The 19517-nt window shown below is 39.5% G+C and overlaps 1 protein-coding gene across 1 annotated transcript in view; it reads left to right on the top strand.

Moving 5' to 3' along the window:
* The window catches only part of atp13a3 (ATPase 13A3), a 34211-nt gene that overhangs the window by 7991 nt on the left and 6703 nt on the right, over positions 1 to 19517 (top strand). The window contains exons 2-32 of the mRNA XM_047586776.1: positions 1602 to 1682; positions 4116 to 4202; positions 4289 to 4462; positions 4733 to 4957; positions 5306 to 5376; positions 5687 to 5770; positions 6244 to 6313; positions 8238 to 8372; positions 9382 to 9454; positions 10161 to 10292; positions 10385 to 10567; positions 12862 to 13019; positions 13960 to 14148; positions 14401 to 14462; positions 15022 to 15172; positions 15414 to 15533; positions 15652 to 15669; positions 16045 to 16198; positions 16334 to 16454; positions 16628 to 16752; positions 16986 to 17146; positions 17258 to 17386; positions 17503 to 17582; positions 17682 to 17724; positions 17821 to 17930; positions 18119 to 18215; positions 18320 to 18392; positions 18561 to 18738; positions 18906 to 19084; positions 19187 to 19275; positions 19419 to 19499. Coding sequence (XP_047442732.1) covers positions 4152 to 4202; positions 4289 to 4462; positions 4733 to 4957; positions 5306 to 5376; positions 5687 to 5770; positions 6244 to 6313; positions 8238 to 8372; positions 9382 to 9454; positions 10161 to 10292; positions 10385 to 10567; positions 12862 to 13019; positions 13960 to 14148; positions 14401 to 14462; positions 15022 to 15172; positions 15414 to 15533; positions 15652 to 15669; positions 16045 to 16198; positions 16334 to 16454; positions 16628 to 16752; positions 16986 to 17146; positions 17258 to 17386; positions 17503 to 17582; positions 17682 to 17724; positions 17821 to 17930; positions 18119 to 18215; positions 18320 to 18392; positions 18561 to 18738; positions 18906 to 19084; positions 19187 to 19275; positions 19419 to 19499 — 3516 coding nt within the window. The 5' untranslated portion in view covers positions 1602 to 1682; positions 4116 to 4151. The remainder of the gene's footprint in view (positions 1 to 1601; positions 1683 to 4115; positions 4203 to 4288; positions 4463 to 4732; positions 4958 to 5305; positions 5377 to 5686; positions 5771 to 6243; positions 6314 to 8237; positions 8373 to 9381; positions 9455 to 10160; positions 10293 to 10384; positions 10568 to 12861; positions 13020 to 13959; positions 14149 to 14400; positions 14463 to 15021; positions 15173 to 15413; positions 15534 to 15651; positions 15670 to 16044; positions 16199 to 16333; positions 16455 to 16627; positions 16753 to 16985; positions 17147 to 17257; positions 17387 to 17502; positions 17583 to 17681; positions 17725 to 17820; positions 17931 to 18118; positions 18216 to 18319; positions 18393 to 18560; positions 18739 to 18905; positions 19085 to 19186; positions 19276 to 19418; positions 19500 to 19517) is intronic.

The following is a 19517-nucleotide window of genomic DNA, read 5'->3' as shown; positions in this document are numbered from 1 at the left end:
ATTTCTTTAAGCATAATGGCCTATAATAATCTGACTTCTGAAATGTAAGCATTTAATTGGTCTTCTATAACAGTAAGATAATATATTTTATGTTGGTTCATTTATCAAATCAATTACTTGGCCTATTGGCTGACTTTAATAAACATATTACTGAATGCAAGTTAATCCAGTGAAACCAGTTAATCAACCCAAAAGTCAGAAAATTGACAGCACGGTCAAGTTAATTACCAAGTAATTGTATATGTTGATCATCTCATTACGTGTTGTGTAATTGGGTTGTGTAAAAGCTCTATTTTAATTTGAGTGTTATAGGACTTGAATGACTGTTTATCTTTCTACAACTGTTTTTTTCTCATTTTATAGTTTCTTTCCAGGGACACTGATGATTGTCATGTTTAATTTTGTTTGCAAAAAGGATCAACAGCTGCCCCATGGTTTATTTTCTCCCCAAGCTAACATTGCCTAATAATACAGTAGCAGACTAATCAAATGAGCGACAACAATGTGGTTTTAGGCAAGCCCCAAGAACCTATAAATATCTCTGGAGTGATGCTGACTCCTAGAGGCCCCATACAGGGTCCTTGATTTCTGTGACTAGGAACACTGCTTCTAATTTTTTTTTTCTGGACAGCATGCTGCATGCTCAGTCTGTTTTTGTTGGTCTTGCTGACTCTTCACAGTTTCTAGTAGGCACATTTGTGGAAAATGTATTATATTATGTCTCTGGCATGCCAATAGGACAGGTTGTGTGTATGTGTGGGAATCAGGGAAGTTCCTTCACTCCATTCAGTATGAAGTCACAGGTTCTCAAGGTATTGCTTATTATATTGACACTTATAGTTCTTAGGTTCTTAAGTCACTGTGGGAAACCCTGTAATTACAGGGATTGAAGCATAAAATGAACAGGGTGGCACTGAGCAGGATTAGCAATGACCAAAGTCCATATGACCTAGTGTGAACAGCAAGATGTAAATCTGAACTTCTGTCAACTTCTTCAAAGTCTTAAAATCTGCATACAGAAATTACAGTTAGGTACGTTTTTTGGTTTTGTTGTTGTTTTTGTTGTTCTTCGTGTTTTCTGTATTAAATGTAGAAAAATAATGATAATTCTTACTTCAGTTATCAAGGCACTCAAGAAAAAACAACAACCCCAGTAGAGCTACATTGTAAGACTCTGACATTTATACACTCATGTATAAAATCAGTAAAATATAAATGTAGAACCTAGAAACAGACAATTTAGTTTTAGGTTCTAGTTTTACAGGAAATTTATATTAAGTTAACCCAATATAGAAAATAACAAAAACTGCACAGTGTATGGCAGGTTTACAGGCTGACCATACTAGCATTTTATAGCCAATAGACTGGTGCACTGCCATTTTTCACATGGAACAAATATGTAGACACAAATAGACTATTTTTGTGTAAATTGTGTGCACATCATGGTTATTGCTTTGCTTTTGCAACTGAACCGAACAACCAAATAATTCAGCACTGAATTGGAAGAATGTATTCTTTAAAACGCAGCCTTTATGGAGAGACTTATGATGTGTAAAACTGTGAAATTTGCACAGTTTGATATTTTTTATTCTCTGCCCCAGGGTTCCAGGTTGGTGTGGTGAGAGAACAAGCTAACTGTGGGGAGAAGAACCGCCTGGGGCATACCGTCCCTGGCTCTCAAGGTAAGAGAACCTGGGTGATCCCAGGACTTGAGAAGGCATTGGGTGGCCATTTATATTTAAGATGGGGTAATGTTCAAGTGAATATGTTTACTCACTCAATTTAACTTTGTTGAACAACCTGTCCAGAAGCTTCTCAAATATTCAAGTTTCTGTTTTGGACTCTGAGCAAGCTTGGACTATTTATTTTTTATTTATTTTACTTTGTACTTATTACATTTTTTGTAGTTTTCAGCTTCCTGTGTACCTGTAGTATGTGAATGGAAAAAAAAAAACCTTCAGCATCACATTTGAAAGATTTTTTTGTGAAGCCTTAACTAAAACTAAAATGGCATCCTGTGTTAAGTTCAGAATCACTTTGTCCACTATATTTCCAGATATTGCTGTTTAAAATGTATACACATTCATTTAGTGACTGTTGGCCTAAAAGAAAATGTAACTTTGCTTGTCTCCAGCTTCAGTTAACATGTAACATATTGGTACCTCAGCCATAAATAGGGTCAACCTGTCTAATGTGTGAGCCATAAAGCTTCAACTTTGGCCTGTTGTCTGTGTGGACTCCATAATTACAACCCTCTTATCTGAACTGAGACTATATAACTATCTTGTTTTCTATGACGACACACATTTTTTACTGAAATCCAGTTGTATGTTCTCTCTTGAGTCACCATTCCATTGCAGAAATCTTTTTAATAGCTGTGTCCATGATGCACTGATGTTGGCTTTTCCATTCATATCAGAAACCGGAGAGGGAATGTTCTTGTCGCTCTGCCCCCACGGCCTATCTCTGGCCAGGGGAGCTGCCATTGTAAAATAGTAGGAAGGGCTTGGTCCTGAGCAAAATATCCCACTGCATGCCAGAGAAAAATCCACCCAGGTGCAGCAAGCAGATAAGATCTGAATGTGGGAGGCAATGGTATGGGATCATTGGGTTTTGTAGAGCACCGGGGCGGTAGAAGGGTAGTCCTATTCGCAGTCTTGGTGCTACAACTATCCCTGTGTGTGTAATTTCATTGTACACTTTTCACTTCTATATTGATGTACTTTGACTTTGTGTTCAGTCTTGTGGCTGACATTGAAATAAACTCAAGTTGGACTCATGATTGGATCTGATTGGAAGTTGCAGAACAAAGCTCCTCCATTAAGACAATGGGTTGGCATCATAGCAGGGCATGAAAGCATATCAACAGAGTTTCGTTACTTCACGTTATTCAAACATTGCTTTTGCTTTTTTTGTGTAACCCAATACAATACACAAAGAACAGAATGGTAAATAAATCACATGCAGTTAGTCTATTGTAGTTTGTCCTTAAACAGATTACCTTGTCTGTCACCATCATGGCAGAATTCTTATCCACATTCATATATTGTTACTGCACCTTCCTTAGCAGCTGCCGCTCAGGGACAAGCATGATATCGGGTAGCGCACACATCATTTGACTCATTCGGTCTGTATGTGGGTTTGTTGACACTCTTTAGAGATCATGTCAGATGGTCTGAGGTCAAGAAGCTGTTGGGAAATCCTGCGCATCCTTGTAGATGGAGCATACCTTGTGGACGCCACTAAAATATCTGACTTTTTTTATATCCATAGGCAGTATTGTCATCTTTTGGGTGGTTGCTGTCGTCAACTTTTGAAATAAGGTTCAATAGATTTGGCCAGACTTAAGATAAACAAAACGATCCATCTCACATTGTTCCTTACCAAACATTTGCATTGTATGTGCTTTTTTCATGATGATATGGTGAACATAGGATATGCTGCCTATGGCCTTGAGGGTGATCAGTGGGGTTCTAGTTATCTAATACTTCCAATAATAGAAGTCTACTAAACCTATATCTACTGAACAATATTCACTGCTGAGTCTAGCCCCGATGTACCCTTCCTGCCAATTGGAGGAGAAATCCAAAAGCTACTTTAGCCATTGCCAGTCTAGTTTATTATTAAGCACTTTCGGTCTTGAGGTATTGTGACACCTAGGAACATGCATTTTGAGTGTATTATGTCACAAAATGTAGGAATAAATAAAATTGTAATTAAACATGAATGAAGGAATGAACAGACAACTGAGTAACTGCTATTGCTTTGGGTGGGAGCAATGCTTACCAATCAGATTTCAAAGAGTCGCACTGCCATCCAAAATGCACCTTTTTCTACAGATTAAATTATAATCAGCTGCACAGAAATGGTGCCCAATCCTTTCAGTTTGCAAGCCCCAACTAAGAAGTTATGTGTGAGGGATTTTGTAACCATAATGAATGCAGAGCTCGGTTGTCAGTTTTACAGTTGTTACATATTTTTATAATGGAGATAAACAGAATAGTTATTTTCAAACGTGGCAGTTGTTAAAAATACAAAACATTTTCCACATTTCAGCCGTTTGCATTTTATCCTTTGAAAGCATCTTCTGACCAAGGTTGTTCTTGTGTTTGCAGTGACTAAGGAAGGGGCTTGGCAAACTGTTCTGCAGCATGGAGAAAGATGACCTGAAGATCCTCAATAAGGGGGAAGAGGAGGAGTTGGTATGCTGCTTTTTCATTTTTAATCATTGCCAGGGTGAGAGTTGTTACTTATTAGACTGTGGTCTTTCTTCTCCCATGTTATTAAGGAGCTGCAGGGCTACCGTCTGTGTCGTTGGCGACTGGCCCTGGTGGGCCTTGGGGTACTGTCTACAGGGGGCTTCCTCCTCCTGCTTCTCTATTGGATGCCAGAATGGTGCGTCAAGTCTACCTGCACCCGTACCACAGCCCGTGATGCCGAAGTGGTGTTGATGCGCTCCACGGTAGGTATCAGGTTGTTCAACAGAAAGTTAATTGTAAACTGTGGATAATCGGTAACTAATTTCAGGCATCCTTTCAATCATATATTAGTCAACAAGTAGTATGCTCTTGTCAACATTTATGTTTTTTTCCAATGATGAAATCCAGACCATGACATTCATAGAGATGAAAAAAACTGCTGATGTGTTTTGCCCTCAAATATTAAATGTAGATAGAAATGTGAGTCGCTAATACGAGATTTCTCAAAAGTTACCTTTTTGATTGTTGACCAGGATGAGTTCCGTCGCTGGTTCCTGGCCAGGGTACGAGTGATGCTGGCCCCGGGGAGCAACCCCTTCCACAGCCTGGATACCCAGACCACCTCCCCTTCCTCTCCCTGCTGCCCCTTCCCCTCCCCTGCCTCCCCTCCTCTGGCCAACGGACACACCCCTCACCCCTCCGATGGCAGCCCCGCTCAGGAGCTCATCAGAAGATATGCTGACTACCAGCCCACACAGGTAGGACCAACTCCTGTCACCAGTGTATTATTTCCAAAGTAAATCAAAGGGTTGCCACGTTTGAATCTTCCATAATTATTTAGCATATGTATTCTAGTGATATCACAAATTGTTAAACAGATGTTCCATCCAACAGAATACCGGCCCATGTCTCAGATACAGACACATGCACTATATAAGTATAATGTAATTGTCTGCCTCTAATCCATAGATTTACTAAAGATATTGCACTCAACTGGATATGGTACATTTGAGATTGCTGCTATTGATAGTATTCTATTTCCTTTTAAAATTGCAGCTGCTAACTTTCTCTTTTACTTTTGCCCCTCTTCCTCTGTTTCCTCTCAGATTCGCTATTTTACCTTCCATAGTGCAAAGTATTACTGGAACGACGAAGTGCAGAACTTTGAGGTTTTAAAGTAAGTATTTAACCATCTACAGAAAATGTATTGCTATTTTGATACATGTTTGTATTTGTTGATGCACATTTGCTGCAGATTATTCTATACTGTAGGTAAGCCTGTTTGATAATGATGCCTAAATCTGTTGTCTCATGAATACCTTGGTAAGAAAATCAGCAAAACAAGCTTTTCTATTTACAGTCCTGTCACAGTCATTTATTGTTATATATATATATACATATATTGTATGTGCAACATTTATAGTTGTAGAACTAATAAAAGTAATAATAGTAGTAATAAAAGTTGTCCACCTATGCTCCCTCTATAGCGGCCTGGAGGATCTGCATGTCAACTGCTCCACCCTTCACTCAGAGCACAGCACAGGCCTGACCAGGAACCAGCAGGAGTACAGGTAATAAATAGATGGATCGGCCATGACTCTTCAGGAGGAGCACATTCTGGCCTGACCTAAATATGTGTGATCCAATGTATAACTTGAAAAAACTATGAGATAAATGAACTATTTCCTGTTCCTTCAAAAATGCAACACTTCAGAATTAAACGAACCCTCTGAGCCAGCTGTGCATTTTTAGTTTTAGAACTGCAGAACTTATTGCACCCTTTTGTGTGTGTGTGAAAATATTGTCCAATTCATTAGTTTGTATACTTACACTGAACCTAATGTGTTAGAAGTATTTTGGGAGACCTGATTTTTGTTATAGGTGTTATAAATAAAATAAAAATAAAAACCATCAGTCAAACTAGAAATAAATAATAATAAATTGAAATATCTGGTAATTTTTGCTTGAATATTAACACCCATTTTCTTTGGTGTGCTTTTATGAAACTTTGTTTTTAAATACGGGTTCTTTCACCTCTTGGCAGGAGACTGTTCTTCGGAGTGAATGAAATTGCAGTGAAAGTGCCTTCTGTTTTCAAGCTGCTTATCAAAGAGGTAAAGCCCAGTTTACATTAACATATGGAACGTTTTCTATAGCCACTGTAAGGATTTGAATTTGCTTTGAATGAGACAGCTTGCCAACTTGCGTCCTTGTCTCATTTTATTTGAGTGCATATCGTCTCAACACCTTTTTTTGACTTGATTTTTTTGTTGTGTGGCACACATAGAATTTATAGACATACAATACAGGTACACAAATTAATTGCCCATTTTGTATTTGTCATAATCTTCTATGGAGAGCTGAAATAATGTAGCAATTATTGCAGTTACTTGCAGCTAATTCCTTTATTTTTTTTAAATCCAAAATCAAAGTCAAATAATTTTTACTTTAAGGATAGTTAGTTAATATTTTAGGTAGTTAATATAATGCTGATGCAAGATTAAGTGTCAATTGTTTCTGAAAACCAGTCCGTAAAAAATAGTACACATTTTAGATTTTACATTTCTTTGTAACTGGTTGAGGTAGAGCAGAGTGTTCATTTGACCAATGCAAGGAAGTCAGGTATTTTATCTATATTTATAGACGGATGGATTAGATATGGAAGTATAATGGATTTGTATGGCTTCACGGCCAAACAACATCCTCATCCTATCCATTGAGCAGGACAGGCTGCTGTCTCTGTCCTGATCTTCTCTGTCTGACAATTGTGTCATTTAGAGTGTGGTGGACATTGTTCACAATGGGCTGGATTTTGTTCAGGGTCCTTGCTTCTAATGGGACTCCAGCTTTGCTTCTACCACAGAGTACACCTTCTGTATCAGTTTGTCCAGCCATGAGGTGTCCTTCTTTTTAGCACTACACCCCTGTATACCACAGTGTATAAGAGAGCACAGGCGACAAAAGAACATTTCCAGCAGCTTAAATGACCTGGCAGATATTAAATGACCTTAGCCTTCTGAGGAAATAGACACGGCTGACCTTTTTTGTATACTGAGTCTATGTTAGCTCACCAAGGTGTACAGGGTTAATATGACAATGGAGACCACATTCCCCTATGGTGCTCCAGTGCTGCTGCTGAAAGTTCTGGACGTGCAGTTCCCTGTCCACTACCAAGGTAATGAGGTGTGAGTCTACACCTATTTCTGTTAGCTGGTCTCTCAGTAACAGGCCTGGATGGTGTTAAATGTGCTGGAAAAGTCCACAAAACATGATCTTCACGGCAGTATTCTCCTCGTCCAAGTGTGAGAGAGTCTGATGGAGCAGGCAGAGGATGATGTCCTCCACAACCACCTTTCCCTGATACGCAAACTGCAGTGGGTCTAGAGCATGGCAAACCTTGGGTCTGATTTAATGGAGCAGTAGCTTCTTCCTGGTCTTCATGGTGCTGGATGACAGGGTGCCCCGTCTGTAATCATTCATCTCCTTCAGGTGTAGCTTCTGGGGACAGGGATCATGCATGATGTCTTCCTCTGTAGGGGGGGAGCCTCCTGAGGTGTGGCTCAGGTTAAATTCATGCTAAGAGGGATCCTCCAGCTGAGAAACACAGGCCCTGAGTAAACGTAGGGACACTCCGTTTAGGCTGGCTGCTTTTATGGGATGGTGCCTTCTTAGTTGTCCGCTCACCTTGTGACCAAAACTGTTCTACAAGTTAATCTGTTTAGTCAAGTAACCAGCTACACCTCTATTTCCTTTCTAGTTAAGTAAATGCTAATTTAACTGCCTCTTCTTGACTGATAGTCATGTGGCTCACAATTCACATTTGAACAACCTGTCTTAGAAAGTCATTATTTAGGGTGTCTCATTCCACAAATACATATAAAGTTATGCATGTTTTGTAAATAAAATTAAGCACACATACTTGTGTTGTTTTTAGTGAGCAGATATTTAATGAACTCTCCGGGCAGCTTATTGGTTTTGTCCTAAAGCAGAGACCTCTGCATTTGCCACACTAACGCCTCTCTCTGTCTCCTCCTGCAGGTCCTCAACCCTTTCTACATCTTCCAGCTTTTCAGTGTGATCCTGTGGAGTGCCGATGAGTATTACTACTATGCTGTGGCCATTGTTTTCATGTCAGTCATATCCATAGCTACCTCTCTGTACACCATCAAAAAGGTAAGGCTGGCAAAATGTTCAGTTTAGACTTCCATTTGTTATGTACGTGTTTGTAACATAACTTAATTTCTGAACTTATTAGCTTTGTTTTTTTTCTATGTATGGATTACTTACTTGGTTTTTACCAACACCAGGTGAAAATGTCATGTCAATGGCACCTTTAGAAATATGTTCACTATGACAAATGGTGATGTGTTCAATACCGCCACTAGCCATAGTGTTTACTTTTTTGTGGTTAAGACACATTAGTGACCACTTGCTTTTGATTTTCTGCCCATGTGTTTGATTGTTGTCCCTCTATTGTCCATCTGTCTATACATCACTTTTATGCACAGCAAGATTATCATGACATTTCACAACTGTCAACGATTTTGATGACCACTGACTTAAAAGTCCTAGTATTAATGGTATTAGGTATTAGGTCAGAATTTCCAGTTTCATGTTAGGATATCTGGAACATCCCTTTTGTACACTTCTACAGGATTAATTAAAATAGGTAATATATGTGTCTATATTTATATTTGACCAATTTATAGGTCAAAGTGTTATGAAATGATAATACGATTAGAAGGCGTGAGAGTGTAATTAAATCTCGAGAGTATCCTCATCAAATATGTCTTAAGTTGTGTTGTTGGTGTAATTTTTTTTTTTTAACAAATATTTCTGTGGTAGTGTACTTTTAGTGTGGCAGAAAGAAATTTGTGTATGAACTGAATACCAAAACAAGACATTCACAAGAATGTCTATTCAGTGTTGTTTAATTTTGTTTACCACTTACTGTGATGCATGCAGTAGTGGATAAGTGAAATACCCCAGTACTATGACAGACACATCCTCAGCCCCAGTCATGTTTAATCCCGCATTTTCAGACTTGTGTGCACACGGTCTGCTGCCTCATATTTCACCAACTCAAATGAAAACAGCCTTGTACTCACACGTGTTCGTGGGAATAAAGAAGCTCACTGAAGTGCCATCATCACTGTTTTTTTCTGTCTTTCTCTTTCTCTAGCAATACGTCATGCTTCACGACATGGTGGCAGCTCACAGTATTGTCCGTGTGTCTGTATGCCGAGCCAATAATGGTTTGTTGAACTTTTATTTGTGTCTTTTTTTTCACAGATTGCTTCTGTAGAATAATTTCAGTAGTAACACAGCATGTATTGCTTTCTAAACCTGACTGTAGACATTTTTCCACTTCTGTGCTTGGCCAGATTCAATTACACAGTCACCCTGCATTGGCTGCCCACCAGATGTCTGCTACAGTGAGACGATGCAGAGTCAGGGATAGGTTGTGTGTCAGACAGTGGGTGTAGCTTATACACACAATTAAAAGCATGGTTTCTACAATGTTTCTGTACACAGTTTTGTGTGTGACATTTGAAATGGTAGCTGCAGAGGTTATACCTATGCTGTGATTGTGTTATCAAAAATCATCATCAGTGTCTTATCATGTCAAGCAACAAAGGGTACAGTTAAACTTATATTTTGAGTCAATGATTTCCACTTTCATTTTTGTTTATGAATTTATTTACTGCACTTGCCACCACTTCTGATGCCTCAGCGTATTGTCTTTGCTGCCTAAAGGGGTATGAGTACTGAGAGATGTGCTGAACAAGACTCTGGCACATAATAACCCCACACCCCCCTGTACACCGTCTGCTACCTCCTGCCATTGGCTTACACACCTTTCACCTTGTGAAGCACATTCTGTCTAATGGCCATGCTCTTCTCTACCTGTTACATTGACCTTCTCACTGCTCCGTATCCTGCTCTCCCTCTTCCTTGCAGATATCGAAGAGATTTTGTCTACTGATCTGGTGCCCGGTGATGTGATAGTTATTCCCAGCAATGGGACCATCATGCCATGTGATGCTGTGCTGGTCAGTGGCACCTGCATTGTCAATGAGAGCATGCTTACAGGTTAGCTGTTGGAATATTTGAAATCTGTGTTAAAATATCTTCCTGTATAGCTCCCTCAGCCAGTCCTAATATCAATCTACCCTCTCCTTCAGGTGAGAGCGTTCCTGTGACTAAAACCAACCTCCCAAACCCAATGCCAGGTGAAAGGGTGGCTGATGTTGATATTGCCTACAACACAGAAGAACATAAGAGACACACGCTCTTCTGTGGTACCAATGTCATCCAAACGCGCTTCTACACAGGCGAATTGGTCAAAGCTGTAGTGGTCCGTACAGGTCAGTCTTCAAATGTTTGAATTTTGATTTTATGTCCTTGATGCTTCATGATAAATTGTGATAATATGACACTGAGATATTCAGATAAAATCTGTGTCTGTGTGTCTGTGTGTGTGTGTGTGTTTATATATAAACGTGTGTGTATGTGTATGTGTGTGTGTGTGTGTGTGTGTTTATAAACACACACACACACACACACACACACACACACACACTCACTCACTCACTCACTCACTCTCCACTTTATTAGGTACACCTGTTCAATTGCTTGTTAACACGAATGACTAATGCCAATCACATGACTACAGGCCTAAATGCACTGAATTGCAGAGGTGGTCAAGACAACTTTCTTTCAAACCAAGCATCAGAATGTGAAAGAAAGGGGATTTAAGTGACTTTGACATGGTATGGTTGTTTGTCCCAGACGGGCTGGTCTGTGTATTTCAGAAACTGCTGATCTACTGGGACCAGCAACCATCTCTAGGGTTTACAGAGAATGGTCCGAAAAAGAGAAAATACCCAGAGAGCAGCAGTTGCGTTGGCGAAAATGCCTTGTTGATGTGAGAAGTTGGACTGGAGAGGAGAATGGACGGACTGGTTCAAGATGATAGAAAGGCAACAGTAACTCAAATAAACAATCGTTACAACCAAGAAATGCAGAATACCATCTCTGAACTCGCAACACGTCAAACCTTGAACAAGATGGGCTACAGCAGCAGAAGACCACATCCGGGTGCCAGTCCTGTCAGCTAAGATCAGGAAACTGAGGCTACAGTTCACACAGGCTCACCAAAGTTGGACAATAGAAGATTGGAAAAACGTTGCCTGGTCTGACGAGTCTCGATTTCAGCTGTGATATTTGGATGGCAGGGTCAGAATTTGGTGTAAACAACATAAAAGCATGGATCCATCCTGCCCATGTATCAACGGTTCAGGCTGGTGTAATGGTATGGGGGATTTCTTCTTTGCACACTTTTGGCCCCTTAGAACAAATTAAGCGTGGTTTAAATGCCACAGCCTACCTGAGTATTGTTGCTGACCATGTCCATCCCTTTATGACCACAGTGTACAGTGTAACAGTGTATCTTCTGACAGCTACTTCCAGCAGGATTTTGCACCATGTCACAGAGGTCATACCAGATTAAACTGGTTTCTTGAACATGACAGTGCGTTCACTATACTCCAGTGGCCTCCACAGTCACCAGATCTTAATCCATTAGAACACCTTTGGGATGTGGTGGAATGGGAGATTCGCATCAAACGGTGCAAAAATGAAACATTTTTGAAAAACACTTGGTGAGTTAAATTAATAATTGCGAGTTAAATTAATACATTTATACATAAATAAACAAATTTGGTATTTGTTGATAGATAGTTAAACATTTGTATCTTCTAAATAAAGATGCTGAAGGGTAACGTGTATTCACAAAGCTAATCATTCTCCGAATTCTTTTTTGAACTAATAAAATCTTATTTGGATGGGGAGTGCATGTAGCACCTCAAACAGAATTACAATACATAATATAAGGATAGATTAAACTGTAGTACAAGATTAAATGAAAAGAATGATTGGTTAGTGAACAAACTCTACTCAGGACTCAGGACCAACTGTTTTCACTGTCTTATTTCACACATGATCAAAATGACTCCTAAAAACTTGATATTTGAAACTTAAATCAATTTGTTGTTGTTCAAGAAATTTTGGTATTTTCTTTATATTTTTTTAGCAGATAAGAGCGCAAAATTAGATTACTTAGATTAATAGAGTTTGTTCATCTGAAACCAATTTGAAATGGATAATTCCTCATTAGCTATTTAAAACGGGTAAAAATGGAAGCTCAAACCACTGGCAAATAATTTATATAAATCAAAAATAAGAGGTCTAAGGATAGAACCTTGGGGGTCACCGCAAAGGATATTCGCTCTGTGTGAAGAATGCCCATTAAAGGATACATACTGATCTCTGTCTCCTTGAAAGCCATATTTTTGTAATTTTGCAACAAAGATACTGTGTCAAATACTTTAGACAAGTCCAAAAAAATGCCCAGACGAAATCTCGTCTCATCTAAAGCAGTAGAAATGTTATGAACAAGTTGAGTAATAGCCATTTCTTCCTAAATCCTTATTGGTGGCAGCCTAATATGTTATTTTCATCTAAATGTTTTTTCTACTCTTGAATAAACTATTTTATGAAAAAACATGTAGAATGGATATAGGTTCATAATTTATGGAGACACCAGCGGAAAGGAAAATATGAAATAACATTTTCAAAAACTATTTTCTTCTTTGCCCAGGTTTCTGCACAGCCAAAGGCCAGCTGGTTCGCTCCATCCTCTATCCCAAACCCACTGACTTCAAGCTGTACCGTGATGCCTACCTCTTCCTGTTGTGTCTAGTAGCTGTGGCAGGAATCGGCTTTGTATACTCCATTGTCCTCAGTATCATGAACAAGGTAAACTAAAGGGTGAAAACAGCACATTAGCAGATGTAATGTTTTGATTTAGGGCCACCTTGACTTCAGATAATTATCATAATAATATCAGTATCGCAATATAGGTCTATTTGTGCAGCATGGTGGGTATTGAAATTGATACTTTTGAATTTGTTTGTTTGTTTGTTTTTTTATCTTAGAAGTGGTATGCCATAACTGAACAATCCGACCTGGAATGTGTTCAGTACAAAAGTGTAATCTGTTGACCACTGACTAGTCCACTATGTCTGAGGCTTAAATTGAATTAAGAGTAGATAGGCCTACTCTGTGGCAAAACAAGCACACAGTAACTCCCTGTCTTTTTCTTGGATTCCTTTTGCTAACATGTTGGCATCACACTGTACAGCAGATGAATGCATTTCTTCTTCTATAGTCTGATAAATCTAAAAATCAAGCACTGCAGATGGACCACTGCAGGTGAATCCAAAAAGTTCAGATTTGCTGGAAAAGATGATCTCATTTGAGTGATTCACTGTTGCCAGTGGAAAAATATTTTCTACTCTGGTTGGAGAATTGTGCAAAAGTTTTCCCAACAACGAATATCACTGTAACAAATGTCTAGATATCTGTGTACTGTAGTACATGAACTGCTTGAGATATTATTTTGGGGTTTTTGGAGCGTGAGCACCCTCAAGGATTTGCCAGATTGAGTAAATACTTTGAGATGTAGAAACTCACTTTATGCCAGTACACTGGGGAACAACAAACTTTCTCTACAGTATGTTTTCCTCTCTTCATTCGTGTTACCACGTAAATTCAATTTGGGAAATGCCACACATCTTACTCTTACAGCAGGATCTTAGCAGCCAGTCTGACCTTTGAGTAAGGATGAACTGTGAATCCCTGCTTGGTGTAGGAATGCTGTTTTATTCTGATAAGTTTTCCTCTTTCTACCTGTCAGGTGCCAGCTAAGACCATCATTATTGAGTCTTTGGACATCATCACTATCACTGTGCCACCAGCGCTGCCAGCTGCCATGACAGCTGGCATTGTGTATGCCCAGCGACGCCTGAAACGCATTGGCATTTTCTGCATCAGCCCACAAAGGATCAATATTTGTGGGCAGATCAATCTGGTTTGCTTTGACAAAGTTAGTATGTTACTTATATGGATTATTGAAATACAAAACACACATGAATGAACAGTAGTGGCACTGGAAGGTTTGCAAAGTAACAAAATAACTTGTGTCACTTAGTTAATGTTTAGGGTCAGCAAGTGTTGATTCGTGCAAAGAAGTGGCTGATGACTTTTTTTTCCACACTGGTCTCTGGTTGTCTGGTTGTAAAGATCAACAGGAAATGATAGAGCTAACTTTGATTGTATTTCACATTTCTTCTTCAAGACTGGAACATTAACAGAAGATGGATTAGACCTGTGGGGAGTCCAGAGAGTTGAGAATGGCAGGTAACTGACCCATAAACATGGACTTCCCACTGTAGTGATATCCTGGTTTAGCCCTTTTTGATCTGTCATAGCTTTACTGTGTACTTGGTATATCGATTATACCAGAATGTATTTCACTGCTATTTTGAGTCTCCTTTAAAAAATGGCGAGAGTGGCCGATTCTTATGCGATTATCTCAAACATCTCAAGTAAAATGTTGAAGCTACATGAAATCTGCAAAATCTAAACAGTGCACTGATAAAATCTTTCTACAATTTGAAAACTTCATGGTTGAATGATATGAATCTTTTAATTGTCCAAAATTATGAATGGTATTTGTTGATTGGGTGCTTATGATGTTAAGAAAAATTGATCTTCATGTTTCTGTTGTATTAACCAGTAATATGTACTTTGTGCACTGATTGTAATAGCACAGTTCTTTTTATACAGGTCATTTAAAACCCGTTACTATGTACATTATTCACATAAAAAATGTCTGTTTTCATTGTTGTGTGATTTGACACCCTTTTCTGTGAGTAACACTAATCTTCCCTTCCATCATTGACTTCTGCTTTTCTAGTTTCCACCTGTCAGAAGAAAACGCCTACAAAGAGAATCTTGTCAAATCCCAGTTTGTGGCTTGCATGGCCACCTGCCACTCTCTTACCAAAATAGAAGGCCAGCTGTCTGGAGATCCGCTGGACCTAAAAATGTTTGAGGCTACAGGCTGGGTGAGTTATTCTGTATCTACCCATAAACTTAACACTGGTGGGGGCAGCGCAATGCCAAATAGATCAGTCAGGTAGCCTTTAAAAGTTGTCTGGCACCAAAAGTGGCTTTGATTCAATTTTGTTTGTGTGGTACCAGCATGTGTAACAGTTAGAGGTAATTTAAAGGATAGTCATATATTATTGATACTCCTTCTCTTAAGCCTAATTTTTTTGGGTGTGTTGTGTTACATTCATGGTTCAGAGCCTGGAGGAGGCCACTGAAGAGGAAACCTCTCTCCACAATCGTATCATGCCCACTGTGGTTAAACCCCCAAAGCAACTGTTGCCCCCAGAGCCCGCCGTATCACCAGAACAGGACATGGTATGTTCAGCACATCTGTAAATGAATAAATACAAATGGACGCTACAATCATAGCATAACAATAGCAATATGTTGTTGATCTAAAAATAACTTGTTTATTTGTTCTTTCTTTGTATAGGAACTCTATGAGCTCTCGGTAAGTAGTCTTTTTAAGTACAGTAATTTCATTTTGTTTGCCTTCTTCAGAATTAATTGTTGAGGTTATTTTTACAGTTTAGCAGTAAAATTAAGAATGGTAGTATAAATAGTATCCTTAACTTGGTAATGTACTATGATGTTGTTCATGTAACTTTCCTTTTAAGGTGAGACTTTTAACAAACTTGGCAGTCAAATCATGATTCAATGATTCTGTAGGTTTTAGTTCAATATGTCTGAAATGTAGATGCTTTAATGCCTGTAGTTCCCCTGAAATGTTTAAATTTCGGCAGATGTGTACTTTGTCCTTATCTTCTCTTTGATATTAATGATTAATTCTGTTGTTTTGTCTTTTCTTGTGTCTTTGTGTGTGCAGTCAGCATATGAGATTGGTATTGTGCGCCAGTTTCCCTTCTCCTCAGCCCTTCAAAGGATGAGTGTGGTTGCTCGTTTACTAGGGGAGAAACGTATGGATGCCTACACGAAGGGGGCACCAGAAGTGGTGGCTAGCCTCTGCAAGAAAGAGACAGGTGAGCTGCAGTTAAGTGTAGCTTATTGGATGATGAGCTTTTTGCTTAGATTCCTTAACCTGGATGTAAAAGCACAATTGTTGAGACTTCTTTACTTGATGTCTGACCAACTGCACAAATCTCTTTAATTTGCAGTGCCAGAAAACTTTGCAGAGGTTTTGGAAGGCTACACCAAGCAGGGTTTCAGAGTCATTGCCCTTGCTCATCGTCGACTTGAGTCCAAGCTCACCTGGCACAAGGTCCAGAACATCAGCAGGTATTGTATATTCAACAATTCAACCATTATTCCTGTGAACCTCTAGGAAATGATCTGAATAATCTAAATATTACTACTATCCAAAATTGATGAAGGAAAAAGAAAAGGTTAACTACTGGGTACGATTTTTAGTCTCAGTGCATACCGTGCATGTCTTTTTTTTCCCCCACTAGGGATCACATAGAGGCAAACATGGAGTTCCTGGGTCTTATCATCATGCAGAACAAGCTAAAAGCAGAAACCCCAGGAGTGCTGCAGGACCTTCATCGAGCCAACATCCGCACTGTCATGGTTACTGGTTAGAACAACACAATAACCACAAGCCAAAATTACTGCATCACTACAATCACTAATGTCAAATTAGCATCTGTGTATGTCAAATACACAGATGCTGTTCATGGACTTGAATGTTCTCATGTAGACCAATACTTGGCTAATTTATTTGTCATCCATTTTTTTTTCCTTTATTGATTTTTTCTCTATTGCTTGTTGCTGGAAAGTTCATGGTGTTATGCTTGATCTGCTTTTCAGGTGACAACATGCTGACTGCTATCTCTGTGGCCCGGGACTGTGGCATGATCCCCCCTCAGGACACGGTCATCATTGCTGATGCTGTCCCTCCCCATGATGGAAAAGCCGCCAAGATCACCTGGAGATACGCTGACAAACCTAGCAAGACGTCTCGCCTCGAGGTGAAGCAATATGGTTGTTGCAAACATGAATACATTTGTTTGCAAAATGCAATTCTGTTTTATTGATGTATTAATGTACTGATTTGATCCCCACTGCCATTACTTTAACAGGAAGTGAATATAAGCCTGGAAGATGTGTGTCACGTAGAAGAGCCCAAGACACAAGAGATGTACCACTTTGCTATGAATGGAAAATCATTTGCTGTAATTGCTGAGCATTTCCCCGATATGCTTCAAAAGGTATGTGGTCTGCGAACTAAAAATAAAAATCACGCAAACACTTGAATTGTAATTGGAGCGGAATACCATAGGGACTATTCTGTCAATAATGCCTGGTTGTGTATTCTTCCCTGTAGCTCGTGCTGCATGGGACTGTGTTTGCCAGGATGGCACCCGACCAGAAAACCCAGCTCATTGAGGCACTGCAGGGAGTAGAGTAAGTTTTTATTTGGACACATCATATACACGATGGTGTGCTGGCATGTGATCTTGAGTATTTGAATCGAACATTTCATCATTCATAATTTTCTCGCAGCTACTTTGTGGGGATGTGTGGAGATGGCGCAAACGACTGTGGGGTATGTACTCCTAGTTTTAGAGTTCTTATTACTATGAAAATAACATCTTGTAATGGACACGCGTGACTCTCTGGCTGTCTGTCTTACCTTACGCAGGCACTGAAGAGAGCTCATGGTGGAATCTCCCTGTCCGAGCTTGAAGCTTCAGTAGCCTCCCCCTTCACCTCAAGGACTCCCAACATATCCTGCGTTCCCAGCCTCATCAGGTTTTTTTAACTTTTAATCTTTTATCAACAAGCCTTTCCATATGGTAAACAAAAAAAAAAAAATGATGAATAAAAATTATGAATTGTCAGTTTGTCTTTTGCACCATATACAGATTAATGGTTGCACAATCGTTTACAACTATGCTATGCATTGGTCAGCGTGTCTACCATGCTCTGTTCTTTTTCAGGGAGGGCCGTGCTGCTCTTATCACTTCCTTCTGCGTGTTCAAGTTTATGGCCCTCTACAGCATCATTCAATACATCAGCGTCACTCTCCTCTATTCTGTACGTAATGCTGCCTCCATATCAGCTATTGAGTCAGTGAAAAATCCAGTGACATCAGTGAGCTGTACTGATGGTTGGCTGTACTACTGCTTTTATTTTACTAGATACTCAGTAACCTAGGAGACTTCCAGTTCCTCTTCATTGACATTGCCATCATCCTCCTTATTGTCTTTACCAGTAAGTACAAGAAAAGATAACAAAGATGAGGCGGTATGTGTTTTTCTTTCACAGTGGATTCTGTCTCTTGCTTTGATGTTTCATAACCAATGCATTTCTCTCATCTCCCTTATTGTACATTTTCTGCCCTCTTCATCATTTCTCCCTTTGTTTGGTCCTCCTCTTCAGTGAGTCTGAACCCAGCATGGAAAGAACTGGTGTCACGTCGTCCCCCGTCAGGTCTGATCTCAGGACCTCTGCTGTGTTCTGTGCTGACCCAGATCCTCATCTGCTTGGGCTTCCAGACAATAACATTCCTTTGGGTCCGACAGCAGCCCTGGTACACAGTCTGGAACCCGCTTACAGAGTGAGCAGCTTCTCTCACTTTTATTGTGCAGCAGCTAACTAAAAATATCTTGACACTGGAGAATAACTTTTTTTAATGTAGTTAGTTTTTTAAATATTTTTATGTGCATAATCAGAGTCCTGTATGTCAACCAGACTAAAAATGTCCCCCCATAATTTCTCACCCAGTGTCTGCAACCTCACATTACACAATAATGTGTCCGACCTCAACAACACAGAAATTGACGACCACAACATTCAAAACTACGAGAACACCAGCCTCTTCTATGTCTCCTCTTTCCAGTACCTCATTGTTGCCATTGTTTTCTCCAAGGGCAAACCTTTCAGGCAGCCCAGCTACAAGAATTGTAAGAACTTCCTTCTTATAACTAATACGTGTGTCTTTAAATAGTTACAGTTGCACTGCTGTATTGTAATTGTGTTCGTGTGCTTGTGTGTCCTCTCCACAGGGCCTTTTGTGCTGTCTGCTGTGAGCTTGTATTTTTTCCTGCTATTCATCTTGTTCCACCCTGTTGAAAAAATCGACGAGTTTTTAGAGGTATGGAGACATTAAAAATGCCCCTAGGTAAGCTAGGTGGTTTGCTTTTATGCCATCGAGCTCTATGTTCTCTTATTGATGTTTCATTAATGTACTGAAGTGTTTTGGTCACTGCAGTGATGAGCGTTTCTCTCTCCGTGCAGATTGTTTGTGTCCCATTTGAATGGAGGGTAAAACTTTTCCTCATCATTTTAGTCAATGCCTTGGTGTCTATTTTGGTTGAGGTAAGGCACACAGCAACA

This window comes from Mugil cephalus, chromosome 6, assembly GCF_022458985.1.
Source record: "Mugil cephalus isolate CIBA_MC_2020 chromosome 6, CIBA_Mcephalus_1.1, whole genome shotgun sequence".
NCBI lineage: Eukaryota > Metazoa > Chordata > Actinopteri > Mugiliformes > Mugilidae > Mugil > Mugil cephalus.
The sequence above is the reverse complement of the archived record's forward strand: the minus strand, read 5'-3'. Positions and strand labels throughout refer to the sequence as shown.